This window comes from Balaenoptera acutorostrata, chromosome 10 (assembly GCF_949987535.1).
Source record: "Balaenoptera acutorostrata chromosome 10, mBalAcu1.1, whole genome shotgun sequence".
Taxonomy (NCBI): domain Eukaryota; kingdom Metazoa; phylum Chordata; class Mammalia; order Artiodactyla; family Balaenopteridae; genus Balaenoptera; species Balaenoptera acutorostrata.
In genome coordinates, this window is record NC_080073.1 from 40345118 (window position 1) to 40362579 (window position 17462).

Sequence of the window (17462 nt, forward strand, 5' to 3'; positions counted from 1 at the left end):
TATGGCTCCGTTGGGTCTTTGTTGATGCGCGCAGGCTTTCTCTAGTTGCGTCAAGTGGGGGCTACTCTTCATTGTGGTGCTCGGGCTTCTCATTGCGGTAGCTTCTCTTGTTGCAGAGCACAGGCTCTAGGCCTGCGGGCTTCAGTAGTTGTGGCTCTCAGGCTCTGGAGCGCAGGCTCAGTAGTTGTGGCACACGGGCTTGGTTGCTCTGCGGCATGTGTGTTCTTCCTGGACCAGGGCTCGAACCCGTGTACCCTGCACTGGCAGGTGGATTCTTAACCACTGCAGCACCAGGGAAGTCCCCCTCTTGTCTTTTTGATGATAGCCATTCTTATAGTCATGAAGTGATATCTCATTGTACAATAGTTTGATTTTCATTTCCCTAAATGATTAGTGATATTGATCATCTTTTCATGTACCTGTTGGCCATTTGTGTATCTTTGGGGAAATGTCTATTCAGGTCCTTTGCCTACTTTTTAAAACCAGATTATTTTAAAGATGCAGATGTAGAGAATGGACTTGACCTGGGGAGGAGAAGGATAAGCTGGGATGTAGTGAGAGAGAAGCATTGACATATATACACTACCAAATGTAAAATAGCTAGCTAGTGGGAAGCAGCTGCATAGCACAGGGAGATCAGCTCGGTGCTTTGTGACCACCTAGAGGGGTGGGATAGGGAGGGTGGGAGGGAGACGCAAGAGGGAGGGGATATGGGGATATATGTATACCTATAGCTGATTCACTTCGTTGTACAGCAGAAACTAACACAACATTATAAAGCAATTACACTCCAATAAAGATGTTAAAAAAAAAAGATTGTGTTTTCACTATTAAGTTGTATGGATTCCTTATATATTTTGGATATTAACCCCTTATCAGATAATATGGTTTGCAAATATTTTTTCCACTTCTGTAAGTTGTCTTTGCATTTTGTTGATTTCTTTTAATGGGCAGAAGCTTTTTAGTTTGATGTAGTCTCAATTATTTTTTATTTTGTTACTTGTGCCTTAGGGGTCAAATCTAAAAAAATCATTGCCAAGACCCATGTCAAGGAGCTTTTTTCCTGTGTTTTCTTCTAGGAGTTTTATGGTTTCCTGTCTCACATGTAAGTCTTTAAGCCATTTCAAGTTATTTTTTGTGAGTAGTGTAAGATAGGGGTCTAATTTCATTCTTTCACATGTTTATATTCCATTTTTCCAGCATGATTTATTATTGAAAAGACTGATCTTCTCTTCATTGAGCATTCTTAGCTCTCTTGTCAAATACTAGTTGATGGTATTTATACAATTTATTTTGTAAACATGCACTTTCACTTTTCTTGTGGACTTGCTGGGTCCTAGGCTAGACATGTGTTTAGCTTTAGCAGACACTGCCATATAGCTTTCCAAAGTGGTTGTCCAGTCGGCTGTCTGTATCTGGGGGCTCTGCATCCATGGATTTAACCAACTTTGCAATGCATTCTTACTGAGCACTAGCTGTTCTACGTGTCATTTTACACGAGCATCCTTGGGTGTCCTGAAACCAATCTCACAGATACCGAGGGCTGGCTATACTCACAACAGTGTGTGAGAGTTCCAGTTCTTCCACATCCTTACCAGTAGTATCTGGTGTTGTTCATCCCTTTAACTTTAGCCATTCTGGTGAGTGTGTAGTATCTGATTCTAACTTGCATTTCCCTGATAGTTATTTTTCTTGGTCTTAGATTTTCTTCTCTATTACTCAGCCAAGTTTCTAGCCCATATTTCTATTGGGTTGTCTCTTATTTGTGGGAATGTTTTATATATTCAGAGATGAATCTTTTATTGAGATGAATGCATATCTGCCCACTCTGGCTTGCCTGTTCTTACCTAATCTTGTTTTGATGAACAGAATTTCTTGATTTTTTTTTTTTAAACATGTTTTAATTTATCAGTCTTTTTATGTTTAGTGTTTTTTGTGTATTGCTTAAGAAATCCTGGGACTTCCCTGGTGGTCCAGTGGCTAGGACTCCACGTTCCCAATGCGGGGGGCCTGGGTTCGATCCTTGGTCAGGCAGCTAGATCCCACATGCAGCAGCCAAGAGTTTGCATGCCACAACTAAGACCTGGTGCAGCCAAATAAATAAATATAAAATACACTAAGTGTATAAAAGAAATCCTTACTTCCCCCCGATTAGCCCTTTTGACGTGTCCTTTGAAATATGAGTGCTTCCTTGACTAATGACAAAGTGTTCCAGGTTTATCTTGTACATTTCTTGTCCCAGCCTGGAGTCAATCAAAAAGCTCTGGTTCCTTTTAGTGGAAAATACAGTTGACCCTTGAACAACATGGGTTTGAACTGTGAAGGTCCCCTTATACACAGATTTTTTTCAATAAATACATACTGTGGTACTGCACGATCTGTGGTTGGTTGAATTCGGGGATGTGAGATGGTGGCCCTAACCCCCGTGTTGTTCAGGGGTCAGCTGTATTATTTAGAGAGCACACTGACCGAGGGGCTACTTACTGCAACCCTGGAGCTTCTCAGTGGGTAGAGCTAAGAAATACTTTTTTTAGACTTAGCCCTAATTTTAATCCTCCTTTTTTTTTTAAAAAAAAAGGAAGTTTCAGAGCAATTCAGTTAGAATTGAATTCAGTTCAAATAATAGTATACCTAGTCAGTAACCCATATTCTTTTCTTCACTCTAGATTCAGTCAAATAAGAAAGGTATCTTTTTGCTAAATATGGACTTTAACATTTCAGTCTCTTCTTCCTGACATGTTCCAGGTGAATGTTTTCAGAAGTTCTGTTCAGAAGCCTGGCCTCATTCTCCACCTTTGATTTGTTACAGATTCTACATCAGTCTTTATCCCTGGTATCTTCCCCAAAAGGGACCATTGAGAATATTTTGGATAATGACCCAAGGGACCTTATAGGAGACTTCTCCAAGGTAATTGCACGCAGAACTGCTCTGTGATGCAGGATTGGCAGGGGGGGTACCTAAAACGCCCCCGCTCAGCCTTCCTCCCTCCCTGAAGTGGCTTCTGGGGTTCCCCCCACCCCGCCAAGGGGACGCAGTTTGAAATTTATTTTTAAGATAAGGAAACACATTCATGATCAGGTGTATCTCAGTCTCTGTGGGACTGTAGAACTTACTGGTGCTGGTCAGAGGTTTCAAGTAGGGAGCCACCCGCCAGCCACCTTGACACCAACCCAAAGACCAGGCACTCTGGGAACTGTGTTTGTGATTATAAAAGCAGTACTGCAGAAAAGTGTAAAGAAGCAGAAATAAACCTCTAACCTCACTGTATATAAGTCTGTATATCAAAAGGTCCTCTTAGAATGTCCAGGATTGAGACTAAATTTCTCCATTGTCCAGAGGAGCATGGCCCTCGAGGGAAAAGGCCCTCAGGGAGGTCCAGAGGAAGGTCTGCTGATGGCCTGTTACAGGTTGGCTGCCTTTGAGCTGTGGTGAAATGTGACACATTCCTGTGTCAGTAGTAGCTTGTTTAGCCACATATGACTTGAAGGTCCCCAGACCAGTCTTTTACGTATTAATGTAGCTAACATTTATGGAAACACTTATTATGTGTAAGGCAAAGATTCCAAAATGAGACACAGTTCCTTCCCTCAAAACACTTAACATATGGTCAGTAAGACGTCATGCCACATGGACATGTACCACATGTATCACATGGTAGATTGAAGTAAACATCAGTGCAATGAAAGCAGCAGACTAAGAAATAAAAGGGTTGTCTCAGTCTCAGCTAGGCGATTGGGAGAGGTTTGGATCTGGGCTAGATATTTCAACCAGGTGGGAGAAATAAGTGGATTAAAAATAGAAGACAACGGGGAGGGGGAAGGGTAAACTGGGACGAAGTGAGAGAGTGGCATGGACTTACATATACTACCAAATGTAAAATAGATAGCTAGTGGGAAGCAGCCGCATAGCACAGGGAGATCAGCTTGGTGCTTTGTGACCACCTAGAGGGGTGGGATAGGGAGGGTAGGAAGGAGACGCAGGAGGGAGGGGATGTGGGGATATATGTATACATAGAGCTGATTCACTTCATTGTACAGCAGAAACTAACACACCATTGTAAGGCAATTATACTCCAATAAAGATGTTAAAAAATAAATAAAATTAAATAAAATTTAAAAAAAATAGAAGACAGTTCTAGTCTGAAGGGAAGAGCAAGCCAAGACCTGGGTGTGGTGCGTCCTTGCTAGTAGAAGCTTGCACCTGAATTGAAGCTGTTGGTTGTGTTTGTCATAATGACCCCACACATGGCCACGGGATTGGGTGAGCACTTGACTCGGCCAGTCCGCCCTAGTGAGTAATTACTGATGTGCCCGTCCTTCCCCCTCAAGGCTGGGCCCAGCCTCACTCATTCCACCTCCAATGTCTAGCACCATGCTGGACATAGCAGGTGCTCAGTAAACAATGAAGTCATTCCTCTCTGTGTCCTTTATGTGCTGCACACAGTCTGGCTGCTGAGGTGAGGGTTCCTTCCAAAAGCGGGAGAAAAAGGAAATCACCTGAGGTTTCTGTATTCAAGTCTGGCTTACTAGCTGGCTAACCTTGGACAAGGTACCTAGCTTTGACATATAGAAATGGGGATAATGTGCCTTATAGGTCTGTGTGAAAATTCAATGTCAGGATATTAATGAAGTGCCTAGACAAGTAACCAACATATTCTATTAGATTAATGTTTGGTTTTTGTTTTTAAGCTGACTCTTACCAGGAAGGCAAGCAATATAAAAATGTTGCATTTTTAAGCTTTTGGATTTGCTAAGTATTTCTCTCTCTCTCTCTTTTTTTTTAAGTGTTACCTCTTTCATACAGTTGCTGGAAAGCATCAGGATTTAAAATACATCTCTCCAGAAATTGTAAGTCATCCTTTTGGAACCTGCCACACATGGAATCTCCATGTTCCTGGCAGCCAGAGTTGATTCTCCTTGGCTCTCTCTCCACAGATAGCGTCTGTTTTGAGTGGCAAGTTTGCCAACCTCATTAAAGAGTTTGTTATCATTGACTGCCGATACCCATATGAATATGAGGGAGGCCACATCAAGGTATGGATTCCTGAGGCTTGTGGGCGAGCCCTGCTGTTGTGGGAGGCATAGCAGGAGCCCTGGACAGCATCTGTGATTTTTTTTTTTTAAAGGGGGAGGTGACACCTGGCTGCTCATTATAATGCTCACATGCTGGTTACGAGAATTGTAAAAAGCAGCAGTGGGCGTGAAAGGCATTTGACTCCTGGTGCACTGAAAGAATGTTCCCTGGTCTGCACTAATCTCTACCACACTGTACAGCAACTGCTTCCTGTTCTGTCCCTCAGGCCATCACCATCACCATCACCATCAGGGGCATTTCTAAATGGTACCCACTGACTTCTAAGCCATGCCTGGACATGAAGCCATGAGGAGAAGCCAGTCTCTGGCAACATGTCCCAGTCTGTGCCAAGCCTAGTGATGCCTCTTACATTTATAGTTGCCTGGTTAGGTGGGTGTTAGAACATACTTTCCCAGGAAGAAAGTAATTGGTTGTGCCCTTTTAATCTTTTAACCAATAATATAGTGTTGAAATACGGTAAGGAGGTACTTTAAATACAGTGTTAGTGTTTGCCACTGTCATGGCCGTGAAAGTCCCGGGCATTCACAAATATCACTTATACAGTGCACACAGTCATAACAGAATTTGAGGTGCCCATTTGAAGACCACTCTTGAAGAATCATTACTGCGAGTGTGAAACGTGAGTCTCTGGTGCCTTCACAGGGTGCAGTGAACTTGCACATGGAAGAGGAGGTTGAAGACTTCTTACTCAAGAAGCCCATCGTACCTACGGATGGCAAGCGTGTCATCGTGGTGTTCCACTGCGAGTTTTCTTCTGAGCGAGGCCCTCGCATGTGAGTGGGCTCCAGGGCATGGCCCCCATGCTTTTGTGGGACAGCCTGTTGCACATCGAAAGTCATTTCCATGCCTTAGCCTACACACATGGTGTGTAAATACCTAGTTTTGTAGAAGTATCAATTCACGTGTAACAGGTATTCTCTCAAATCCTTACCTGTTTTGCAGTCAATTGATTTCATGAACAGCTTGCTGGAGTGTAGTTTATAGGCTTGCCCTAACAGTTTCACAGTAGTCGTCATGGAGGGCTTTCTGGCTTCCCCAGTCCAGCCTGTGACACAGGTGTTCCCTGTGCAACATCCCCCGAGGATCTGGCCTCTGCTTCATCACCCCCACTCCTGAGTTAGTCCTGGCTACTGCTGGGCATGGCTCACTGTCCATCCTTCCTTTGTATTGAATTAAACTCTGGCTCTTCCAGTTTCCCCCACTGTCCTTATTTCTACCTATGGGGCTGCTGTTCTCAGGTGACATCCTTCAGGTACAGTGTGGTTGCTCCTTATGCAAATGCCAGAAAAGTGTGATGTCCTCTCTGCAAAACTTGATGTGATGCTCTCGAACACTTGTCAAATCCACGTTTGCAAAGGAGTGGGTTATGTTACCTTCACATTATCGCCACATTAGAGGTGAAAAGAAATGCCGCCCGCCCCCCCATCCCCACCCCTTATTAATAAGAACTTCTGTTAGGGCTTTGGTGACTAAGGCCCTGTTATAGTTTACTACAAAGATAAGTTTTATACCAAAATAAGTGAAAGTATAATTACAATAAAACAACATCACTTCAGATTTAAAATAATACTCTGATGCTCTAACAACATCTTTCCACACTCTCACTAATGGTGACAGGACTGGTTCTGAAAATGTGGTCAGAAGTGAGTGGTGGTTTTAAAAAACTAGGGGGAAGGCCAAACAGCTGCCCATCTGTGCTAGGTCCCTTCAGAAAGGACTGCCAGCCTGGACGTGTCAGGGGCTATTGAGGCAATGAAGGTACAGCAGTGAGCAAACAGGACTGACCTGCCGCAGGGGAGGTCCCAGTGGAGAGACGGAAGATGGTTGTGACAAATGCTGAGCAAACGGGGACAGAGGTGGCAGGGAGCAGTGCAGCTTCACTAGGAGGGTCCAAGAGAGACTTTTCTCATGGTTCAAGTTCTTGTGCCACCTTTTTATTTGGAACCATTTCAAGCTCAGAAAGAGTGCATGCTTCCCCTGATTTCATCGACTGGTGATATTTTGCTGCATTTGCACACACATAACTATAGGAGTATACAGTACACTACACAATAGTCCATTTTAGTACAGGATGCAAGTAGGCGCCCTGAGACAGGAGCAAAGCTCAGAAGGAGGTAAGGGAGAGACACTGGTCGTGGAGGGTGGAGAATGCAGAGGGAAGCTGGCTGAGAAGCTGTCACCGAAGATTAGGTGCTGGTGGTGGCAGGGAAGATGCTGGGCAGAGATCAGTTGCTAGGGCTGTTTAACTTGAAAAGTTGGGAAGAGACCATCTACCTGCCAATACGAGGCAGTGGCACTGGCTGTGAACACTATTCCTGAAGATAACAGGTGGCCAGGAAATCACAAGTCGACACTGATTGTTTCCAAGAATGAAGGTAAAGTTGGGGAGATGTGTGTAAGGAACACTGCTTTCACTGTGTAGAGCTAACCATGCTTTGGCTTTCCTTCCCCTTTATAGGTGCCGATATGTGAGAGAGAGAGATCGGCTTGGTAACGAGTACCCCAAACTCCACTACCCGGAGCTGTATGTCCTGAAGGGCGGATATAAGGAGTTCTTCCTGAAATGCCAGGTAAGATGGACTCTCTGGAGGGCAGTGGCCGCCCCTCCACCCAGATGTCTGGTGGTCATGGGTGTTTCTTGCCAGGGGTCTGGGGATTTGCCCTGCACACAGAAGGGCCCTAGAACTTGCTGAGCAGAGCCTTGCAGCCCCCCTCAGGGAGCGAGCAGGAGTGTGTGTATGAAGCAGGTGTGCCCTGACTTCGTCCTGTCTTCCCGCCAGTCTCACTGCGAGCCCCCCAGTTACCGGCCCATGCACCACGAGGACTTTAAAGAAGACCTGAAGAAGTTCCGCACCAAGAGCCGGACCTGGGCCGGGGAAAAGAGCAAGAGAGAGATGTATAGCCGTCTGAAGAAGCTCTGAAGGTCTCAGTGCCAGACAGCAGCAGCCTGAGCCTCCCTCCCTACCCCCCTCCCCTCTTTGCTGCAGAGAAACTTGAGCAAAGGGGCCAGCCGTGTGACATTTGGAGAGAAGGCCTGAGGCTTCCATGTCTTAAACCTGCCTCCCACTCTCCCAGGGTTGGAGCCCAGAGCATCCTGCTGGCTCTTCTGTCCCTGTAAGTCGTCCTCCTTCTGCAACAGGACGGTCTGCCAAGGCTGTCACGTGCCACAGCACAGTTCCAAGCACCAAGTCAAGATGTTCTGACTCCTCATCCCCCACAGCTGGATGAGCTGCCTGGGCCTCGTTGGGTACTGGCCTTCTCTCCTGAGGGGAGGGGTAGGAGAGTCTGAGTGGAGAGGAGACTCACAAATGCTGCTGGCCAAATACCAAAGACGGCCTGCGAAGGAAAGGTCTTTGTGGGATAACCCATATCATTAATTTATTCAACTTCATCAGTCACTTTCTTTTCTTTCTTTTTTTGTAATCAACTCCTGGAGACTTTTATTTAACTGCTTCTTTAAGTTACAATACTGCCATCCTAGGTGGGGTTTTATCATCCCAGGGACTACCTCTGCCTTTAATTTTTAAAAAAAAAAGAAAAAGGGAGGGGGAAGAAGAGGGACATGAGTTGTGGGACAGAGAACTAGGCACTCTGTCACCCCCAGGAGGCGCTGCAGTACTGGGGCTGCTGCTATTTACAGCCAAGGACTGAGATACTGGTGGGAGCAGGCCCCAGACTCAGGCTTGGCTACAGGACATAAGCTAAACCTCCCAGACCTACCTCGAAGGCCCCTGAGATCTACTGGGGTGACCCTGCTTGCTGTGATGTTGCTGGTCTAGGAGTCACGGTCAGGAAAGCACTTGAGGCGGCTTCCATTGGGCCACCCCCAGGTCAGTGTTGGAACATGGTAGAGCAGGGATCCCAGTGTAGGCGGGCAGGGATGGGGGGCTCTGCCAGATAAGGGAAGGGAGTATATATTGAGTGTCTTTCTTCTATTACTCTGATACTCTTTGATCGCTTCTATTTTAATTTTTTTAAAATAGTCATTTTATGATCAAGGAGTATCAAATCAGTGTTGGCTGGGCTACCCAAGGCTGGGGAGAGGGGCTGGAAGCTCTGGGCATTAGAAGGGAGTGGGTGCTGGCAGAGATGACTATAGAATGTGTTTCTCAGGAGGCAGCGTGGTGGATTTTGAAGGTAAAACTTTGAGTTTATCATGTTTCAATTTGAGGGACAGGGAGAGATGGATCATCACCAGTTGCCCCTCATCTCATCCCACAGAAGTGGGGGTCTCAAAGGAACACCTCCCAGGGAGCTGGGGCTGAGTTGATTGATTCTAGACAGGCCTGTTTGGTTCCTGTTCATCCCCACCCTTAGGTGCTGGCTTCCTCACCATCTTTGTTCCATTGGGGTATAGCGAAGTTTTTCTTATATAGCAGATTCAGTCTCCCCTCTTGCCCCGGCTTCCTGTTCTGGGGGCGGGGAGAGAATCAGTGATACTGGAGATGACTGGTTGCTGTGTTATGGGTTTGAGTTGCATTTGACTATAAAACAATCTTGTTAGAAAAAGTATGTGGGAAGGAGGGGAGCAGGGGGAGAAGGCCTCTTCCCCCACACACATTGAGACACATCTTAATTAGTCTGTAATCTTTATTGTAGGGATTCTGTTGGTTGAATGCCTGAAAAGGGAGGTGGGATGGCCTTTAGAATGTACCAGCTTAGTAACATTGGTAACCAACTGTTGCAGGCTCTGAAAATAAAAACAATCTTGAACCCATGCTCTCTGCCTACTTCATAATGTATTTAAAGGGAATTGTGAGTCCCTTTAAAAGTTCTGGGACCACACTTGACTAAAACCAGAGGCTGGGGCAGCGACATTTCCTTAAGAGGCCAAAGAGCTGTCATGTGGCCTGGCGTCAGGGATGGCCAGATGACCTTCACTTATTACTCTGAATCCAAAAACAAACTTGTGATTCAGGTTGATTTACAAGATGCAGTAGGGACATGAAAAGCCTGCCTGAACCTCTGACATTCTCTTACGAGATGTATTAATTCATAGGATTGAGCAACAGACCAAAGGAGGGACCACTGTAAAGGAGATAGGAGTTTCAGTTGTGTTCTGAAGGAGCCAGAGAGGATACTGCAGAAGGAAATCAGGCAGATGGTGAGTCACGGGCCCACATGCAACCAGAGAAACTTGGACCTGTAATGCTGGGGGCTATTGCCAGAATGGATACCAGCTGGAGCAAAAGTCTATTACAAAATAGAGTGGTGCCGAGATAGCAAGTAATTTGTGTTCTTTTTTTTTTTTTTGGGCTGTACCACGTGGCTTGTGCGATCTTAGTTTCCCGACCAGGGATGGAACACAGGCCCTCAGCAGTGAAAGCGTGGAGTCCTAACCACTGGACACCAGGGAATTCCCTCAAGCTTCATTTAGACATAGTCCCCTTCTGATTTGCCTCTATAGTAGAGGCATTATTCCAGCCTTTAAAAAAAAATTATAAGACAGTGTGTGAAGAAAGGAAGTCCCCTGTGATACCAACCTCCAGTGAGTGTTACTGTTAACGTGCTCATAAAGATTTGGAGGGGAGAGCACTATCTCCCTCATCTCCCCACTTCCTCTCCCAGATGGTTTATTAACCCTTCCAAAGAGACACTGCATGTCTAAGCACGGCCACCCTACTCTACTCAACTTTCGTCACACCATTTTTTTAAACAGTATATATATGTAGGTATATATACATGTACATATATAAAGAGAGTTATGTACAATATCTAGAGGTGATTTTCAACTGCATATAAAATCACATGGCTGTACTCTGTTTAACCCATCCCATATCACAGTACCTTCCCAAAGACAAGACTCCATATTCCTAATGAGAAGATTCGAAAGTTTTGATTAGTTAGACCACAAACTAAGTTTCATGGCGGAAATAGCTAAATATCTACTATAGCTATAAATATATTATTTGTACACATTTAAAAGCATATAAATGTTAATTTAGATATGCTGCTTTTTCTCAATCTTTCAGAATGAATTGTTATTTAAACTCTTCAACATCTATTTCTGTATCATGGGCTATTTCTGTATCGTGTATTTGAGGTGATACAGTACTTTTCTAATTCATTTATGAAAAACTTTATGCCAAAACCAGCTATCCTTTCTTGTAATTAGGGTTTTTTCATTTGTCACGTCAGTGTATATTTATGATTTCTACAAGATCACTACCTTTTTTAATCATGAGGAATTTCAAACATAAAAGTAGAATAAGAAGCCCCTTTTCTGCGCATCACACAGCTTCAACATCTACTCAGAGCAAGTCTTGTTTCTCTTCTTCACCTCACCCCATTTTGCTTTTTAAATTTACTTTGAGGGAATTCCCTGGTGGTCCAGTGGTTAGGGCTCCGCATTTCCACTGCAGGGGCCAGGGGTACGATCCCTGGTTGGAGAACTAAGATCCCGCAAGCCACACGGTAATACTTCTGGATTGTTGCCAAAGCTAGCTGGTCTCCTGTCTGGCCCGTTGTTGCCACAGTCACCTTGCTAAAATGAATAATTCGTTCAAACCATTCTTCCTTGAGAATTTAGTGTTTCTTTGCCTATAAAATGAAACCTGAACTCTAGCCCATGTGCTAAGATATAACCCCAGCCTTATCTGTGTTCATATGAAGCTCCAATAACAGGGTGGTATTCTGTTTTCCAGAATGCACCCTGCCCTCTGAACCTTGCTTGTTAGAGCTGGAAGCCTGCCATGCAGAAAGTTTACATTTACTATTAAAAAAAAAAAAAAAACCTAATGGGCACCCACAAGGTTATGGGCTGGTTAACTGAAAACCTTCAGCAAAAAAACTCATTAAAAAATTTGAGGACAACTGTGTGCAAGGCGTGATCCCTTGGTTCAGATAAGAATTTTTAAAGGACACAAGGATGTATAAAAAATAATTAAACACTCATATTCCGCACACAGCTTAAGAGTAAACAGCATGGCTGAAGCCCGCCCCCCCTGCCTACCCCAGCTTTGTTATAAACCCTCTAGTCTTCCTGCATCCTCCTCAAGGTAACCATTATCCTTCACTGGCATGACTGTTTCCTAAGCAAGAAGATACAGAATAGTTTTTCATGTTTAAAACTTCTACATAAGTCTCTCCATTTTGTGCGCATTCATCTGCAACTCTGGCTTTTACTACTCTGCTTCTCACACTAAACCACATGAGGGCACTTTGCTCCAGGAAGGTCAAAACATGGGTCAATAGTGACTCGCTGGGCCAACCACTCCTGGGGATGAAACTGCAAGTAAGCCACTTCTTCTCTGGGGCCTTTTCTCATGGATCACAAAGGGCATTTGAAGTAGATGTTTCCCTGTGGCCACCCCTGTCCCACATTCTGTGGCTCAGGTATTTGGATGGCCCTTTGGATACCCCAGTACCCACTTCAGGATCTACTGGGAAGAAGTACCTCTGTGGAAGAAGAGCTGGTTTTTTACATGCCCATTCAACAGACATTCAAATTGTTCCCGGCACTGCAGATAAGGAGGTGTGTGAGATGCAGGCTTTCCCTCAAGGAGCTCACCAACTAATGGGAGGAGGAGCCCCTTAAAGATCAGGAGCCCTTGGGAGTAACACTTGCATGTAACTGAAGCTAGGATAAGAGACAGGTTCAGAGGAGATGGCGCCCAAGAGGAGTGGCAGGAAGCACACCACAGAAGTGACCATTAAGCCTAATCTCGAGTAGAAGTCTCAGGAGAGAGAGGGCATTCCAGGAAGAAGGACTAAATGGTACAAAGGTGACAGCATACCCTCATGAACGTAGGTGAGGTAAGAATGAAGTTTGGGGGTCAGGGGTGGTAGAGAGGGACACTCCTTCAATATGGAGCTGAGAGGTCTGCTTCAGGGATCTCTGAGAGCAGGACTTCTCAGACTTAGCAGAAGAAACACTTGGGGAACATGTTAAAATGCAGGTTCTGATTCTGTAGGGCTGGGGCCTGAGATTCTGCATTTCTAACAAGCTCCTGATGCTGCAGGTCCTTGGACCACACTTTAAACAGCCAGCTTGTGTGAAGCAGTACAGTCGCTGATGGCAGGGTGGAGGATGGCTGGTTGGTGAGGAAGGATGAGGGCGATGAAGAGAAGGGCAGTGGGCATGAGGACCTGATGAGGGCTGGGCGGGAGGGAGGGAGGGACCTAGGTTCCTAACCTGAGGAACTGGGTAGACCCTTGGCACTTAGAGCAAAAAAATGCAGGAGGAAAGGAAGTATCTGCACTGAGGAACTATATAAAATTACCAGCCTAGATTCTTCACACATGTCATGTCATACACAACGGAGAGGCTAAGGAACTGTTCAGATTAAGGAGACTCAAGAGACATGACAAGTAAATGAAATACGTGATCCTGGATGGGATCTGGGACCAAACAAAAAAGCAAAAAGTGCTAGATAGGACATTTTGGGGACAACTGACCAAGTGGAAATATGGACTATTGATTAGGTTAAAATATTGTCTCAATGTTAAATTTCCTGAATTTCATAATTATAGAAGGATATCCTTATTTTCAGGAAATAACACACTGAGGTTAAGGTTAAGGACTATGATGTAACCTACTTCCAAATGGTTTCAAAAAAGAAACTCTGTGTGTGTGTGTGTGTGTGTGTGTGTGTGTGTGTGTGTGTGTGTGTGTTATAGAGACAAGAACAGAGAGAGGAGAAAGCAAATGAGGCAAATGTTAAAAAATAAATGACTTGATAAAGTGGGTAGGGGAGTTCTTTGTACTACTCTTGCAGCTTTTCTGTAAGTATTATATTTCAAAAGAAAACATTTTAGGAGGAGGGGACAGCAGTGCTGAGCTCCTCCTATGTGGACAGGGCGGATTTGGACAGTGGACTGTCCAGATTCCTGGGTGGTCAGGGGGTGAACGTGCGGGGATTCCTCTGGAGAAATATCCAGGCTGGTGACAGCAACTTGTCCCAGGCATGCAAATGGCAGTTGAAGGGACAGGTGGAGAGAGGTCCCAGTGGGGGCAGGGACCCAAGGGAAGGGGAGCCGGAGGCGGGAGGGAGGTCAGATCTCAGGGAGAGGGGGAAGGAGAGGGCGTGGAGCTGCAGGCCAAGTGCCCCAGGGAGGATCACAGAGATAAGGTAAACTCTGCTGCCTGTGGCCGGAATGTCTCTGAGACCTTGATGAACAAAGGCTGCCCACACTGGGGCGGGGGCGGGGGCGGAGGAACAGCAGGAGCTGAGTGATCTCGGGCAGTTCTCAGCCGCTCGTGACTGTGACCTGGCGGCAGGGGTGGGAGTGGGGATTACCTCCTCGATGATTCTAAGATCTTAAGACTTTGGCCTTTCTAATTTCCAAGTGATAACTCCTGGAAGTAGTGTAAAGCCCAGTCTAGGGCTCCCTGTTTGCACACTCTCAGGACAGGGAGCTCAGCCCTTACGGGGGGCGCATCACCTTCCAGTGATGGACAAAGCGGGTCAGGTCTTCGGGCAAAGTCAAATAGCCCACCCTGGCCCCTCCGCCCACATTTTCTTTGTTCTCTCCTTTCGCCTCGCGGCACTTGCAGGCGCGACCACTGCAAGAACCGGAGTACGTCACCAGGTGGCGACGGTGCCCCAAGGTTAGCCTCCTCAAGCATCTGCCTTCCAGCCTCTCTTCCTGGAATCAGCAACTGGGAGGAGTTGGGGGTCCGCGGGAGCCCCGCACCGCGCCCTGCCTTAACAGCTGCATTCAAGGACATCCTGCCTGCTCCAGTGCAGGCAAAGCTGTGGCTTCTTTTTCAGGCTGCAGTTCCCAGTAGCCTAGTTTGAGCGTGTGTTTCATGTACCACAAAGCAGGGGCACCAAAAAGGGAAACAAAAAGAGGAGGATTCGGGTGGTTTATCAGTGTATATTTTTAATAAATACGTCAAAGTAGTTATCATGGAAGAACAACTGACTTTTGTTGCATTTCTCTATACTTCATTCGTAGTTTATTTTGGACGACACACGGTGGAATCCATCTCAGTCTTTTCAATACCTAATTCCTTCCCTCTTGGATGGTTCTGACCAATTGCTAGACTCTAATCAAGAAATAAGAAGAAAAAAAAAAAAAAAGAAATAAGAAGGCGGGAACTTCCCTGGTGGTCCAGTGGTTAAGAGTCTGCTTTCCAATGCAGGGGATGCAAGTTCGATTCCTGGTGGGGGAACTAAGATCCCACATGCAACTAAGCCTGGGTGCTGCTACTACTGACCCCGTGCGCTCTAGAGCCCGCGCGTGGCAGCTAGAGAAGCTCACAAGTAGAGAGAAGCCCGCGTGCCGCAACGAAAGATCCCAAATGCCACAACGAAGATCCCGCATGCTGCAACTAAGACCTGATGCAGCCAAAGAAAGAAAGAAAGAAAGAACAAGGCCTATGTTCCAATCCTGGCTCTGCCCTTAGCTAGCTGTGTGACCCCTGTGTGACTCTCTGGACTTCAGAGGTCTTATCAATAAAGAATGGGCTTGGATAGCACCCCCATCGCTCCAACCCAGGACTCCTCTCCCATTCTTGCACTCATGTTCTCACCTTTGCTGACACCTCTGGGGAATGCCCTTCTTTTTCCAGAGAATTCATTTATTTTTGTAAAAATGAGTAATATAATCATTGAAATTTAAAACTCAATTGATGGGTTAAGCTACAGATTAGACCCAATTGAAAAGATAATGCACTGGAGAAATGTGCTAGGAAATTATTTAGAATGTAACTGTAAAACAGGTATTTATCATACTTACACTGATCAGGAGAGTAGGAAAGAGGTGGAAAGAGAAGAAATAAAACATAATGGAAAGGTCTCTCTACATCAAATTTGAGTCCCAGAAGGAAAGAAGAGAGAAAATGGAGGAATGTTAATTTTTAAAGAAAGAGTGCCTGATGAAAAATTGGAATCCACAAAATCAAGAAAACCCCATGAATCCTAAGCAGAGTAAATAAGAAGAAATCCGCTGCTGGGCATGTAATGTGGGCAGAATACCAAAGACAAAGGATCTTAAGCACACACTGAATCGAAGACTAGAGCCCTTAACACAGGGACAACTCAGCAGCTGCTCACCAGCAACAATGGGAGACTTAAGACTCTGGGAGGCTGTGCACAACCTGTTGAAAGTCAAGTCAGAATGGTGTAACTGGCAAAACCACCTTGCAAGAATGAGAGTAAAACAAAGAGAATCACAGATAAACAAAAGAAATGAGTTCCCCACCAAGAGAACTGAACTAGGTGAACTTCTAAAGGATACACTTCAAAAGCATGGGAAAGGATCCCAGAAGGTCAGTAATGCAACAGGGGCCGAGGAAAAGCACAATAATAAACATACAGATGTGAGTGTGGGAACAGGGTAGGTGGGCATTGCTGGCTCACATGCCCCCTCTAGGCTGTGTGCTCCAGAGACCGGGGACTATGAATGAAAAACAGACAAACTGACTCTGAGGGTGCCCCACAGCATCACAATACTTCCATTCAAAATCCACTGCAGAATCTGCGCCACCCTATTCACTGGAGATTATTACTAGGGTTATTTCCAGAGAGAGGACTGGTCAGGTTAACGAAGGTAGCTCTGACATCTTTCTTTCAAGATATTTTTTAAGTGGTGTGCTATACATTATTGCAATCTTCAGTATTTTTCAAATACAAACAAGCAAAAAAAAAGTGTTTTTATTTTGAAACCAAAAGCAGTGAATCTGGGGATCCAACAGTCATTCAGTGCTTATATTCATAACAAACACCCATGGCTTCAGGTTACAAAAAAACAAAGGCTTTGAGTTGGCTACAAAAGAAAAGCTATCCTCCTGAGCCTTGTTTTAGTGTTTTTTTCTACCAATTAAAAGACATCTGGACTTCCCTGGTGGCGCAGTGGTTGAGAATCCGCCTGCCAGTACAGGGGACACGGGTTCGAGCCCTGGTCCGGGAAGATCCCACATGCCACAGAGCAGCTAAGCCCGTGCGCCACAACTACTGAGCCTGCGCTCTAGAGCCCATGAACCACAACTACTGAGCCCTCGTGCCACAACTACTGAAGCCCGCGCACCTAGAGCCCTTGCTCTGCAACAAGAGAAGCCACCGCATTGAGAAGCCCACGCATTGCAATGAAGAGAAGCCCCCGCACCTAGAGCCCTTGCTCTGCAACAAGAGAAGCCACCGCATTGAGAAGCCCATGCATTGCAATGAAGAGAAGCCCCCGCTCGCCGCAATGAGAGAAAGCCCTCGTGCAGCAACGAAGACCCAATGCAGCCAAAAATAAATAAATTAATTAATTTAAAAAAAAATAAAAAATAAAAGACATATTTTTCAAAATTTCAAAAGTAATGCACGTTCACTGTAAAAAATAAAAACAGCATGGAAATGCTGGTAAGTCTCATTGTCCTTCCCACCCTTCTTCCTAATCCCACATCCCTCTGAAGAGAAAGCCCCTGTTAACTTTG

The 17462-nt window shown here is 45.4% G+C and overlaps 1 protein-coding gene across 3 annotated transcripts in view; it reads left to right on the top strand.

Moving 5' to 3' along the window:
- CDC25A (cell division cycle 25A) overlaps nt 1-17259 on the top strand; it is a 32803-nt gene extending 15544 nt beyond the window's left edge. The window contains exons 10-16 of one of the 3 annotated variants that reach the window (XR_009009562.1): nt 2810-2908; nt 4786-4848; nt 4936-5034; nt 5738-5868; nt 7554-7665; nt 7876-10199; nt 14592-17259. Coding sequence is in view for 1 of the 3 variants with exons in the window: in XM_007168820.2 (XP_007168882.2) it covers nt 2810-2908; nt 4786-4848; nt 4936-5034; nt 5738-5868; nt 7554-7665; nt 7876-8016 (645 nt within the window). In the remaining 2 variants the exon portion in view is untranslated. Of the gene's footprint in view, nt 1-2809; nt 2909-4785; nt 4849-4935; nt 5035-5737; nt 5869-7553; nt 7666-7875; nt 13092-14591 lie in introns of those variants that run through there. The other 2 variants (XR_009009561.1, XM_007168820.2) reach the window with 2 other exon arrangements.
- Nucleotides 17260-17462: the final 203 nt, after the last annotated feature.